General features: G+C 42.7%; 1 protein-coding gene across 4 annotated transcripts in view; it reads left to right on the forward strand.

Annotated features, from left to right (window-relative positions):
• WDR59 (WD repeat domain 59) overlaps positions 1–13,672 on the forward strand; it is a 78,741-nt gene that overhangs the window by 50,850 nt on the left and 14,219 nt on the right. For 2 of the 4 annotated variants that reach the window (XM_040253525.1, XM_040253526.1), the window contains 2 exons: positions 3,736–3,889; positions 12,741–12,874. In XM_040253525.1, coding sequence (XP_040109459.1) covers positions 3,736–3,889; positions 12,741–12,874 — 288 coding nt within the window. Of the gene's footprint in view, positions 1–3,735; positions 3,890–7,421; positions 7,479–12,601; positions 12,720–12,740; positions 12,875–13,672 lie in introns of those variants that run through there. The other 2 variants (XM_040253524.1, XM_040253527.1) reach the window with 2 other exon arrangements.

Below are 13,672 nucleotides of genomic sequence, written 5' to 3' on the forward strand. Positions count from 1 at the left end.
TATAGCATATTTATTTATTCATTCAGACCAGTCAGCAGACATTGGCTTTGTTTCCACTGTATGACCATTACAAATAATGCTGCTATGAACATTCTGTACAGATATTTGTGTGGATATGTATTTTTTCATTTTTCTTACATATATACTTCAGAGCTGAATGACTGTATCATATTGTAAATTTTTTTCTTAATTAATACACTTTATCTTTTAGAGCAGTTTTAGGTTCATAGCAAAGTTGAATGTAGAGAACACATACCCCTGACCCCATACATTTACAACCACCCCTATACTAGTGGTTTTTTAACTTAAATATAATGCCTAAGTCTTTTGGTTCTGCAGTCTGATGGCCAGAATAACTTGGAAACACTCTTGCTACAAACACCTGGTTGTATTGTATATGATATAATTAGCAAACTTAATAATGAATAGCTAAGCTAACAAGAAAGAAAGTTCATGAGCAGATGCAACTGCTGTCCTGGGAGTTTGCCTGTCTCTGCAGTAACTCAGGCAGATGAGAAACTGGCCCCACTAGAACTGGGAGTTAAATGCCAGAGAAGCCCCTTCATGACACCAGGTTCGTTATTCCAAAGGTTGGACTAGAAAACAATCACCTACTCTTAAAGGGAAACCACAAATATCTGTATCTGAACTTTGGGTCAGCAGGAAAATGTTCCAATTAGAATGTTTTTCCTACCAACAGTTTTTTGCTGAGGTATAATTTAGGGTACACAAATGTGAAGTCTGTGCCTTGATGACCAGCATCTAGATCAATATATAGCATTGCCCTCACCTCTCCCCAAAAGTTCCCTAGTCCCTTTACCTAGAGGAAATGACTCTTCTGCTTCCATCAATGAAGTTTAGTTTTGCCTGTGCTTGAACTTCATCTGTATAGAATCATGCAGCTTATAATATTTTATGTCTGGCTTCTTTTGCTCAACTTAATGTTTTTAAAATTGATTTCCACATTATTGTGTGTATCAGTAGTTCCATTGTATGACAGTAATATAATTTATTTATACTTCTGTTGATGGACATTTGGATTATTTCCAGTTTTTATTTTTATTGTATGTAGACCTACACATACAAGTCTTTTAATGTACATGTGTAATAATTTCTGTATCCAAGAAGTAGATCTCTAGGTCATAGGATACGTGCCTGTTTAATTGCCAAAAAGTCTGTTCCTAGTGTTGTGCCATTTTATACTCTTCAAGCCGTGTTTCAGAATTCTGGCTATTCACATCCTCTCCAAAACTTGGTGTTTTTAGCCTTTTCACCTTTAGCCATTGTGGTGGTATGTAGTAGTATCTCATTGTACCTTTAACTTGAGTTTCCATGATAATGACTAATTGTAGTAGAGTGGCAGCTCTTAATATGCTGCCTTGGTGCAAGCTGTAACCCCCCTCCTAGGTTACCTTGTGAAGGTTCCTGTGGGCCCTTTAGTCGTCCTGCTCAGTCGTTGGTTGGTGCCATATTGGGCCCCTCCCCCAAGTGACCAACTCTCAGTGAGTGCCCATTGGTGGTCCTGCTCAGCCATTGGTTGGCATTGCAGTGGGCCCCTCCCCCAAGTGACCAACTCTCAGTGAGTGACCATTGGTGGTCCTGCTCAGCCATTGGTTGGTGCACAGTGGGCCCCTCCCCCAAGTGACCAACTCTCAGTGAGTGACCATTGGTGGTCCTGCTCAGCCATTGGTTGGGGCGCAGTGGGCCCCTCCCCCAAGTGACCAACTGTTAGTGAACGACTATCAGTTGGTTCATTCAGCCTACAGTCAGCGGAGTGGTGGTCATCAGGCTGAGTGACGTAAGAGGCAGATCCCAGTCTTCTCCCCAGAGCCCTGCAGCTCACCCACTGGCCTCTGGCCCAGGCCTTGAGGTGGCAGTGAACCTCTCCGCCATTCCTGCCTCTGGGACCTAATGTCAGCCACAGTCCGCGTAACCTGGCCCCCACCATTTGGGCGGCCTGAGGAGCCTGAGGGCCGGTTGGGTCCTGGGCACCAGACTCCCTCAGCAATGACAGCTGGGGACCTGGCCCTGAGGGAGCCACCAACTGAATATACCTCCTCTTAGCCAGGACCTGGACCTCAGAGAGTGAAAGTTTTGCTGAGAGACTGTGATCTTTCTTGTCAGAACAGAGAAGAATGTTTGTCTAGGAGAAGGCATGGCACACCACTCCAGTACTCTTGCCTGGAAAATCCCATGGACTGAGGAGCCTGGTGGGCTGCAGTCCATGAGGTCACTAAGAGTCAGACACCACTGAGCAACTTCACTTTCACTTTTCACTTTCATGCATCGGAGAAGGAAATGGCAACCCACTCCAGTGTTCTTGCCTGGAGAATCCCAGGGACGGGGGAGCCTCGTGGGCTGCCGTCTATGGGGACACGACTAAAGCGACTTAGCAGCAGCAGCAGCAGTTGAGATTTACAGGAATGTTGTTACCTGACCTCAAGAACACAGGATCTAACACCAAGAAGTTTGCAGCAACTGACCCCTCCCCTCCCTCACTTTTCCTGTAAAAGGGTTTTGCTGAGAACTCTCGGGGAGTTTGGGGCTTTTAAGGGACCAGCCATCCATCTCCTTGCAGGACCCTCAGCAAGTCTTTCTCTGTTCTAGACTCTGACATTTTGATATTGCTTGACCTCCCTGTGCATCAGGCACATGGACTTGCATTTCACTAACATAACAGTTCGTTGTTGTTGTTTAGTTGCCAAGTTGTGTCTGATGCTTTACAACCCTATGACTGTAGCCCACCAGGCTCCTCTGTCCGTGGGATTTTCTAGGCAAGAATACTAGAGTGGGTTGCCATTTCCTTCTCTAGGGGATCTTCCTAACCGAGGAATCAAACCCATATCTCCTGCACTGGCAGGCAGATTCTTTACCACCGAACCACCTGGGAAGCCAAAATAGTGATGGTGAACCACTTTCGTGTGCTAGTTGACCACTTGGTTATCTTCTTTTGTGATGTGCCTGTTCTAGTATTTTGTCTAGTTATTTTAGATTATGTTTCTTATTATCTGTTTGTGGTAGTTCTTTATCCATTCTGATTGCAAATCCTTTGCTGGGTATATATATATTGATTTTCTCCTAATCTGTGACTTGTCTTTCTCCCTCTTTAATGATTTTCATGTATTAGCAGCATTTAATTTTACTGCAATTGTTTATCACTTTTTAAGTGTTAGGGTTGATGCTTCTGTGTCTTGTCTAAAAAAAAAGTCTGCCTACCCCAAGGTCATAGAAATATTGTGTGTTCCCTCTTAAAAATTTATAGATTTAAATTCCTTATTTAAGGTCTGTAGTTAATCTCAAATTAATTTTTGTGTATGATGTGAGGTGGGAGGGAGTCAAAGGTTTTTTTTTTTTTTTTTTTTTGTCTTCAGTAGAGGTAGATGCTATTGTAAATGCAGTTTTAAAAATGTTTATTTTCCAAATGTTTGATATAAAGAAATACTATAGATTATTGTAGATTGACCTTGTATTTAAATACACTTACTAGTTTAAGTAATTTACAGATTTCTTTGACTTTTCTGTGTATGTAGTCATAGAAACATTCTCTGCTTCTGCAGATAAAGCATTTTTCAGTTCTAAAATTGCTAGTTGGCTCCTTTTTGGAGTTTCTATCATCCCCACCCTGTTATATCCATCTTTTCCTTCTGATTTCATCAAGTGCTAAGAATGGCATCACTTAGAACCATGAAAAGATTGAAGAAGCCAGTATGGATAACCTTGCCTTTTCAACCACAGATCTCTCTCGGCCTTGTCTGCCTATCACACTGGCTTGATCGCACCCATGAAGATCCGCACAGAGGCCCCTGGAAACCTCCGTCTGTACAGTGGGAGCCCCACGCGCAGTGAGAAGGAGCAGGTCTCCATCAGCTCCTTCTACTACAAGGAGCGGGTAAGTGGCTGAGCCACGGCCTTGGATACTTATCCCTTCCCTAGACTCTTGTTCTTGGCCTCCCTTCCTACCACGCGCACCACCTATTAATAAATTAGTGATCCCCCTATAGGCTTTCCCTTTCACACTTAGTGTGCTAGAGAAGGACCATCGCTTTCTTCCTTTGAGTTGGTTTTAGCTACCAACTAAATTGTGGGAAATTGGGTGACTGGTTGTTATAATTCATACTCTTCCCTCCCTTTAACCTTGTCTTTGTGATCCCTGTTCATGAGGTTGGTTCCCTTCCTCTCAGAATGACGTAGCTTCAGGTCTTTCTGGGTATTCTGATGTTTGTTAGCAAATTTTGGGATGCTTCAGTAGGCTTGGTATCCTAATATATTTGGAACTTCATAGTTGTGGGAAGTTTTGAAGTTGACCTCTAAGAGATTTTATACTTCTAGTAAGTCTGCGCTGAAGTCCCCATTTGAATGGACCACTTTATACAAAAATCACCTGAAACTTGACTCTTTCTGTTCCTGACTTCTTAAGGAACTCATTGTCCCTAAAGTAGCTATTAAGCTGTCAGAAACCTTTGGTGACGAGAGTGTAGAGACTGTCAGCAGAGCGTGGGAATGATTCTGAGGACTTTTGTGTTGTCAGGCTGAGTCTGGCTTAAGCCAGCTTTTAGGTGACATGAGTATTAATTGGTTACCACTGAGTTACTCACAAACTCAGTCCGTAGTAATACTTTGTTGTTCTCTCCTGCTCATTGAGAAATGATAGATTGACTATAATTAAAATTTATGTTTTTTGGATTATTTAAAAGAAAACCCCAATTTTCAGCAAGTGTTAGAGGTGTCTTCACTTCAGTTGCAATGTAGTGTCTCACCTTCTTGGTTTGCAAGATGGTTGGCTGTCTCTGACTTGGTCAGGTCTTAGGGCTGTATGTGACAAATGAGTGGCAGGAACTGATGCCTTGAGACATTACTAGAATTGGGCAAAACCTTCAGTCGAATAGGGAAAATGATTTTTTGTTGCCTTTCTGGCCAACTCCATAGTCCCCTTTCTTTGCATCACTGATGGAGTTCTCCCCCCCTCCCCCCCACAGCCCAACCCCCACAACTGTTCACGGACCTTCTTAGAACACGTTCATCTTCCCAGGTGCTTTACATTCAGAGAAATTTTTTTTCTTTTTCTGCAAGCTAGCAGGTAACTGGTGAGATGCTTTAATAAATGGATTGGAACTAAGGCATTGTATCATTGATGTAATAGCCAAACTCACAATTGGATAAGTGTGGGAATTTTCTTTAGCGTCAGAGCCAGGTTGAGGAGATCTTTTGGTCAAAAAGGCAGTTCTGAAGTCCCTTTCAGATCACACCATGCACTACTCATGCTTGGGTTCAAATGGGGCAGCACAGATGGGCCAGCACTTTCGACCCGAGATGGTATGTAAAGGTTGTGTTTCATCAAGATAACTCCAGTTCCAAGAAGGGGCCTCCCCTAATGCAGAAGCATTTGTAAAGCCTACATATATGTTTTTGATGGTCTGGCCTCTTTTACGACAAAAGCTGTAATCATGAAGAGGGAATAAAGGCCCGTAGATAACTAATTACCTCTTATCAGACAGGATCTGGATTGTGACATTTCAGATTGGGGTGACTCCCAGCATGCTACTTCTCGCTAGAAAATGGGCCATTGCAGTCCTCTAGGATGACATAGTAAGTGGTCTCTGAATTATATTTCAGACAGTGGCCAAACAAAATAGGGAGAAATAGTTTTATTATAATTTCATATGAAACTATTGTATTGATGTATAACATGTACAGAAAAGTTTGCAAATCATTGGTATATATTTCAGTGAATTAACAATCATACAGGCCAAGAAATAGACGATTCTAGGAACTCTAGAAGCCCTGGGGGAGGAAGGCACATTTTAGTGGATGACATAGTAATTATTAGGAAATTGCTGATATTTAAACATTTTTGACCTTAAGAAAAGGTTTCATGCGGTTCCACTTAGTAAGTTAAAATCAGTTAGTGATAACTGGTCAGGCAGTTATTTTGTGATGAATCTGAAATAAATTCATAAATTCTCCTTTGATGCTTGTTCACATCCATCCTATTTACCTGGGGCATAGGGGAGGAATTAAAGGTATTAAATATGCCACAGTATCATGCATAGACCATCTTATGGTCCTCACAGAGAACAATAATGGTTTTATCCCTCAAGGAGTATTTTATGATTCTCAGTGTCTAGTTTCAAATGTCAAATCATATCACTTTTATTACTTTCATCCTGGAAATTATCCCAGTTTACTAAATTTTTCTGTGCTTGTCTTCATTTTTAGCCCAAATTTTATCTCATACATACTTTTATTCTTGTTTAGATCTCTACACCCAAGAGCTTTAAATGAGTAAGAATAAAGGAAAGGAATATAACTGCATTAAAGTAAAGCATTGAAGGAATTATAGAGTATTTTGGAGATTGAAGGAAAAAAAATCTCTTAAAGCTGTTGGGGACTAGTATTCATTTCACTTATTTTTGTGTGTTTTTAACCTTCCCTACTTAGGTCATCTTGTTTTATCACCCAAAGGTTCTCCAAATGGAATTCCAGTGTTCACTCTTAAAATTCTTTTAAATGTGAGAGAAGTTTAAAAAAAAGGACACATTAAATTTCATAAGAAGTTAGAAAGCACAGAGAGATAATACCGTTCATTTGATAACTGGACCATCTATTAATAGCTGATGAATTACTGTTTATTCTTAGAGTAAATCAGAAGGTCCAGAACCTAAGATAAACATTAGGCATTGCCCTGTAAACATTAAAAAAAATTTGTAGCCTCCTACATTTGCTTCAGTTGATGTCACTAAAATAGCTTTAAGGTAAACAACTGAGGAGGTTCTGGTTAATAGAATAATTTCTGATTTCCTGAAACAGTGTTGTGTGCTCCCAGTTTCACCCTGATGCTTGAGTTGTTAGCAAGAGCCTTCCTTTCCCACAGGCTCTCGCTTCCTTGTGGCACCCCCTCTGAGGATGGTCCTGGAGTCTCAAGACTGAAACTCCAGTCTCCCCAGCGGACCCCAGCCACACCAAAAACAGTTCAGTGTTGAGTCTGTTGAGGAACTTCTTCCTGTTTAGGAATGAGAATCTTCTCGCGCATATATGTGCTCTTGAAGGGGAAGCAGAGTTCTCCACCTGTTTCTTACGATCTTAATTCTTATAGGAGAACCACAGGTCTCCATTGTAGTTCCTCTGTCAGAGCTGTGTGGACATCAGCCTCCTAATATCCTGAAACGTGTTTCGGACTAAAGGACAATGACATTGAAGCTGTATGTGGAGTGTGATGGGTTGGGGGGTGGTTGAGGGCTTCAAGTACTGCTGTGCTGAGGTTCAGGTTTTGCAGTTGTTCCCAGCCGGAATTTGCAGTATATTATGGTACCTTTGAATCCATCAGATGTGTGGGAAGCTTTCATTTTATTCTATATTTTTTCCCTTTTAATTTTCTCGGTGTTTTTCTTCCCTCCTCCTGGGTGTAACGTTTTCACGCACAGATGTCTCCTCGCTCTGCCCGGCGACGTTGGTCCATACAAGCAATTAACGACTTCCCGGTACTGTGCGCTGTCAAATGCTCTTCTTAACTAATCTTGTCTCTGCCCAAAGGCCCAAGAATAAAATGCCACCTGCCTGGCTTTGAGGAACCTGAAATGACAGGCTGGCTGGTCTTTAGGACCAGCATAATCAATTACTCACTCTTAGGAGTCAGGCCCCAGGGACTGCTCCTGGTTCTATCAGTTTCAAATAGTTGAATACTGATATCACTAAAGATTGTGAATAGACTTCTTTGAAAATAAAGCTAAATGCTAGATTTCTTGGAAAGAACCCTGATGATAAGCCTTTAGTTCACCTGATTTTACTTGGAGTATTTGTATAATTTCATAGAGCTTTCAAAAGCCCACGTTTGGCATGGCGGGGCAGCAGAGGAAGATGTAAGAGGCTTCTGCCATTCTGTCTCTGTTTTTATCGTCTTGCTTATCAAGTTCAAAGAGGGAAGTGCCCACCTGCTTCCTTGGCGTGACACTGAAGCTAGATTTTAATCCTTCGGGAATTTCCTGGAACAAATTTTTTTCCTTGCCATCAGCATTTTGCATTGACAGTAGAACTTCTGCAATGGACATCTTCTTTTCCTTTTCTCTTGCTGACTCTCTCCTCTTCTGTCTTCCTCTCCCACCCGCTTCATGTTTCAGTCGTGCCATAGTGACCTCAGACTGTGCAGGGCAACAGTCTTGAGGCTTTTGTGTAAATTTCCTTATAGGGGGATTGTAGCCTTTCCATATAAAAGCCAGTTGAAATCAGGAACCCTGATTAGCAAGTGCCGCTGCTGCCCAGTACCTTGGGGGTGGAGCCGCCTCTCTGGCCACCTTTCCTCAGAGAGCCGGTCCTACCAACCCAACTGCTGTGTTTCCACTGATTTTCCAGGAGTCCCTGCTCCCGCTGCTATTTAAATAGGAACTCATTTTGACTCACCTCCCACTCTACTGATTATTATGCATTGTTGATGGGGTTGCTGCGAAGCAGTTGGTGGCTTATTCTTGGGCTGTTTTACATTTAACCCATTTATTGGCATCAATGTTGCCTCCGGTTGTAGCAGTAACACTGGTGGTTCAGTCGCAAGCTGGCTATTGGTTGTCATCCAGTGCTCTCTGCACCAGTGCCTCCCTCCTCTCGCCTCTCTCCCCACCCCAGTCCTTGCTGTCCTCTTTCCTCTAATTCCATGAACACCTTCTTGGTCTGTTCAGAGGAGCATCCCGGTCTCATTGTGTGATAACTTGTCTGTCTTGCTTTGTCTCTCCTCCCTTGATTCCTGCTCATGAAATCTGTGGGGAAGGGGTGTTTTCTATTGATGGGGCATTGAGATGACCGAAGAGAAGTGCAGAGTCCTTTGCCTCCCAGAGGTACCGATTTTACTGCACAGAAAAGTATCTACATTTAAGCCCATCAGAGTGGGACTGGAGCAATGCAGGAGGTTTAGGGGGCTTTGGGGCCCAGTACCCTTATCTCACCTGGAAAGGTCAGCCACACCTCATCCCAGTGTATCATGGCTGTCATCACCTGACAGGGTCTCAGACCAGATAGATTACCCTGAAATCACCAGCAAAATACTGGGGCAGAGAAGTCATGGGGAGGTGTGCATAGATATGAACCATTTTTGTTGCCAGAGCACTGGAGGGAACACCCTGAAACACTGTCCATGCTTGTTAGGGAGCAACAGGGACCTAGGCCCTGACACCTGATTTGAGATCTACTGCATCTTCATTTAAGCAGCCTTGTTGGATTTGAATCCCTAGAATAACTGGCCCAAACTGGATTACTGAGTGGCCTCGTAGCCTTAATGGGAGATAGCTCATATTTAAAAACCATCAACCCCACCCAAAATTAAAACAAAAAAATTTTGTGACACCTCCCCTTTAAAGATTTTTCAATAATCTTGCTGGATTAAATGAACAAAAAGAGCTGTCCCTTTATTGTCTCTGCAGTTTGATTCTTGGTGGCAACTGTCATTAGGGTGATCCTATGCTGGGGACTCTCCTATTATAGGCTCAAAGGCATCTTATGTAAAGCATTCCCTGTACATTAGTATAGATCAAACAGGGAAGCACCTGGAAGCCTCTTAAGATTATTGATAAGGAAGTCCCAGGAAATACAGACTGTGATTTCTGTAATTCAGTTATGGGTAGTTGCAGAAAGTTGCCCAGACCACTGTCTCTGCATTTTCATCAAAGACTAATTGATGACTCACATGGACCTGTTTCTACCTATTTTATCCAAGACTGCAAATGGGAGAAGAGCCCTGGAGCATCTCTTTGGACCCTGAGTTTTCTTCTCTCTGGATGTGTCCAATCCTGACAAATCCCAAAAGGAAATTAAACAGTTTGAGGTACAGGCTTGTGAGCCCAGCCTGGAACGCAGCAACTTTGTCTGAGCCCGGTGTGTGAAGCCTGATAGCCTCAGGAGCAGTTTGCCTCTGCCCGTCTCTAGCACACTGCTCTGACTCCGCAGAGCTCAACCCAGTGCGTGGCAGAGAAGTGTCTTTACTCATGCATAATTAGAAGACGGTATGTTGAACAGGCCTCACTAGAATCAGTTATTGATCTTCTTATATGCAGGAATGGATCTATTTTTATATGGACCAAAACTGTTTATGTATTAACAGGTAGCTTAGGACTTAATTCCCCCTGTTTTAAAATCATACTTTTAAAAACAGTTAACAAGTATGGGCTTAGCAGCCTGACACCTGTGTTCAAATCTCAGCTCTAGGAGTGCAGCCTTGAGTAAGCTCAGGTCCTCATTGGTCAAGTCCGGGACTCTCTCATTTCCCAGGTACCGGGTCCTGTGTGTCCGTTGTAGGGAAGGCTCTGGGGAAACAGGACAGTTGCCTGGGGTCTTCTTCCATGTCCATCACTCAGGTCCCTCTGCTCAAATATTTTGACATTCTGAAATTGAGTCTTTGCTAAGAAAACATTCTTACATGAACTAGTCTATTTGCAAATGAATCACTCTGGGCCCATGGACCTTAATCATTATTATTATGCTTTCATTAGGTTTGCTTAAAAAGTCAAGAAATTGTGGATGTTTCAGTGTGGTCTGAACGCTGCAGACCCCATCCCTCATGAATCCTCCATTGACTTCCACTATTCAGTTAAATGGAGCTGGCATGAAATTCTCAGTTGTTGAAGGGCTTCTTCTTTGCTCTTTGTAATAAGGAGCCAGAGTCAGTGCTTGGAAAGCAGTGTTAGAAGCCTTTCGACCAACCCAGAAGACCCAATTAGATGGACCCTATTTGGCTCCAGATGGAAACTGTTGAGTGTAAATATTTTTTGTTTTTTTTTCTTCCTTAAAAAAAAAATCCAGTACCCTAAATCTCACTGGAGATAACTGATTATGTGGGACCTTGTGGGTGTGTCATTTCTTGGGATTTTTAAACTCCCAGAAACCTGGATAAAAGTCACAGTGAAGTGAGTTTGTGGACTTACGCCCTACCCATTCTAGTTAACCGTGTTGTTTTGTCCTGTCACTGCTGGGCTGGTGGACATCCAGTATCCCTCCCGAAAGCCAGTCCTAGTGCTCAGGGCGCTCGCGCCTGCATGCTCTCGAGTCAATGAGTGCTCCCTGGCTCCAGCCCATCCTGACAAGCCCTTTGGTCATTAGCCCAATCGCCCCTTATTTGCACCCGCATCAGGATTCTTTAGAAAATAAGCTGGGCCAACAAAGAATTGAAGGGCTACCTGCTAATAATAGTTGTAGCTTCTTGTATTGCAGAATAGTGACTTGTGTATGGATACATAGTATTAACAACTGAACTGCTTCTAAAACCAAATGGGTTGAGGTTGATAGCATATATGTTTATATATATGTATCCAAACTGATAGCGTATATGTTTACAAAGTACTGTGAAGAGTTCAGGTACTTCAGCTACACGTCTGCTTTTACCTGTCATGCACTGACTCTGGGTTTCCTAGATTTAGCAGGCTCCATGCCACTTACTGATCCTATAGAAAATTACAGGCATTGGACACCTTTAGGGGTTAGATGGGACACCAGTGGTTAGAAATGCCGGAGTATACACCATGACTGATTTATGGGAGAGTGATTGTATCAGAGTCACTGGTGGAAAAGGAATTCATCTGTGAGTCATCTAAGTAATTATCTAACCTACATGCCCGAGAGTTTATGGACATTTAGAAAAATTAGAGATTTTTGAATTGCACCTTTCCGGGTGACACTTTGCACTCTCACCTTTTCATTGTCTGTTGATTAAACTTGTGAGATTGGAACCCCAGAGCTTGTCCTGAGGCCAAAGTTACCCAGTGAGCGAAGAGAGAGTGACCAGAGCCTGCATTTACCGCAAAAAAGAAACGTGCTGGGGGCATGTGGCAATAAGACCAGTAACCCTTGCCCTGGTAATATAACCAGGCCCTTTCATGAGCTCCTTTTGCCTCCTTCGTTAATAAAATGTCACTTCCCTCCTGAGTTGAATCACTTAGTTGACCCCCTTTCAAACTTCTGGAAATAAAATAAAATAGAATTTTGTTCCCTTGGCTGGTCGTCATTTTGAAGATACCAGATGGGGCTATACTCTCATAATTCTCATTCTCTAAGACATCTCTCATTTCCCACGTATGGACTTCTCCGCAGGCCTTTGTAGGGAAGGCTCTGGGGAAATAGGATAATTGCTCCTGATCGGCCATGTTCATTACCCAGGTCCCTCTGCTCAGGTATTTTGGACATTCTAAATGATTGCATTTAGAAATAACTCAGATCTGCTAAGAAAAACAGGGCAATTCTCCTTGAACCACTAAGTTTCTGTGTTTACCTCCCATAGACGAAGGTTTGCAAATCCTACACTACTGTGTCTGAATTAAATTTCAACAAGCTTGATTAAAGCTATCTGAAAAGGGGAAAAAAAAAAATACACTTTGATTAATTTAAAGCAAGAATTTGGAACCTAGGAGACTGAACCCAACCTTAAGAGTTGCTCTTCTCCCACATTTTTGTGGTCTTATACTAACGTATTTACCTGCTGTTCTTTCTTTCTTTTTTAAATTTTGGCTTCAAGGTGTTTATTTTTGAGCACCTGCAGAATGTACATAGCATTGCAGTAGGTGCTTATTTTACTGTTAGGATTTTGGACCATGAGCTCAATGCCCTTTGTCATCCTTTTTATTTCCTACAGATGCTGATTCATTTAATTGTGGGCATGATGTAATGCAAAGTCTCTGCAAATTGCCAATGACCCAACAATGATGTGCTCTGCAAGCGTAGATTTCCATTCATCCAAGTCCCCATTAGTTATATCTTGTCATCTCCCCCAGAAATCAAGGAGATGGAAAAGTAAGCGTGAAGGATCGGACTCCGGCAATCGACCAATCAAGGCTGCTGGAAAAGTGATCATTCAGGATATTGCTTGCCTTCTTCCGGTTCACAAGTCGTTGGGAGAACTATACATGTAAGTTCAGAATTTCAACTATGCAGTGCTTCTCACTCAGACACGAGTATCAGAGTTGTTCATTTGATTTTTTGGCTGCTCTGTGGCTTGTGGGATCTCGGTTCTCTGACCAGGGATTGAACCCAGGCCACTGCAGTGAAAGCCCAGAATCCTAACCATTAGGCTGCCAGGGAGCTCCCTATTTATTTTTTGAGGTATTGGAATCTTTTCTCCAAGAGCAGTTTTAGGAGAAGTCTAGTGCATTAGCTTTCTTCTGCTGGATAGCAAAATTACCACAGACCTAGTATTTAAGTGACATGCATTATCTCACAGTTCCCCTGGGTCAGGAGTCTGGGCTCGGCTTACCTTGGTCCTTTCTCTGATCTCCCCAGACTACAGTCACAAAGTTGCCGGGTGGCAGTTTTAGCCAGTGCTCAGGGTCCTCTTCCAAACCCATGGAGGTTGTTAGCAGAATTCAGTTCCTTGCAGCCAAAGAATTCAGGGAATTTCATCTTCTCAGAGACCAGCAAGAGTGTCTCACTGATGCTTTAGCTTCTTTCTAAGGTCTCGTTTGTTTAGGTCAGGCCCATCCAGGAGAATCTCCCTTTTAACAGTTATGGGAGTGATATTCCATCAGTATTTACTGGTCTCACCCGTATTTACAGAGATGAGAGACATGCTTTATACAAGGCACATACAGCAATCTTGGGTACAGTCTTAGAATTCTGCCTCCTGCGCTCATTCTGTAAAACATTTAATAGCAGAGACACTTTGGTTGAAGGAAGGTGGGAGGTGAGTGACAAGCACACAGAGGCTGCT

Source organism: Oryx dammah, unplaced genomic scaffold (assembly GCF_014754425.2).
Source record: "Oryx dammah isolate SB20612 unplaced genomic scaffold, SCBI_Odam_1.1 HiC_scaffold_13, whole genome shotgun sequence".
Classification (NCBI taxonomy): domain Eukaryota; kingdom Metazoa; phylum Chordata; class Mammalia; order Artiodactyla; family Bovidae; genus Oryx; species Oryx dammah.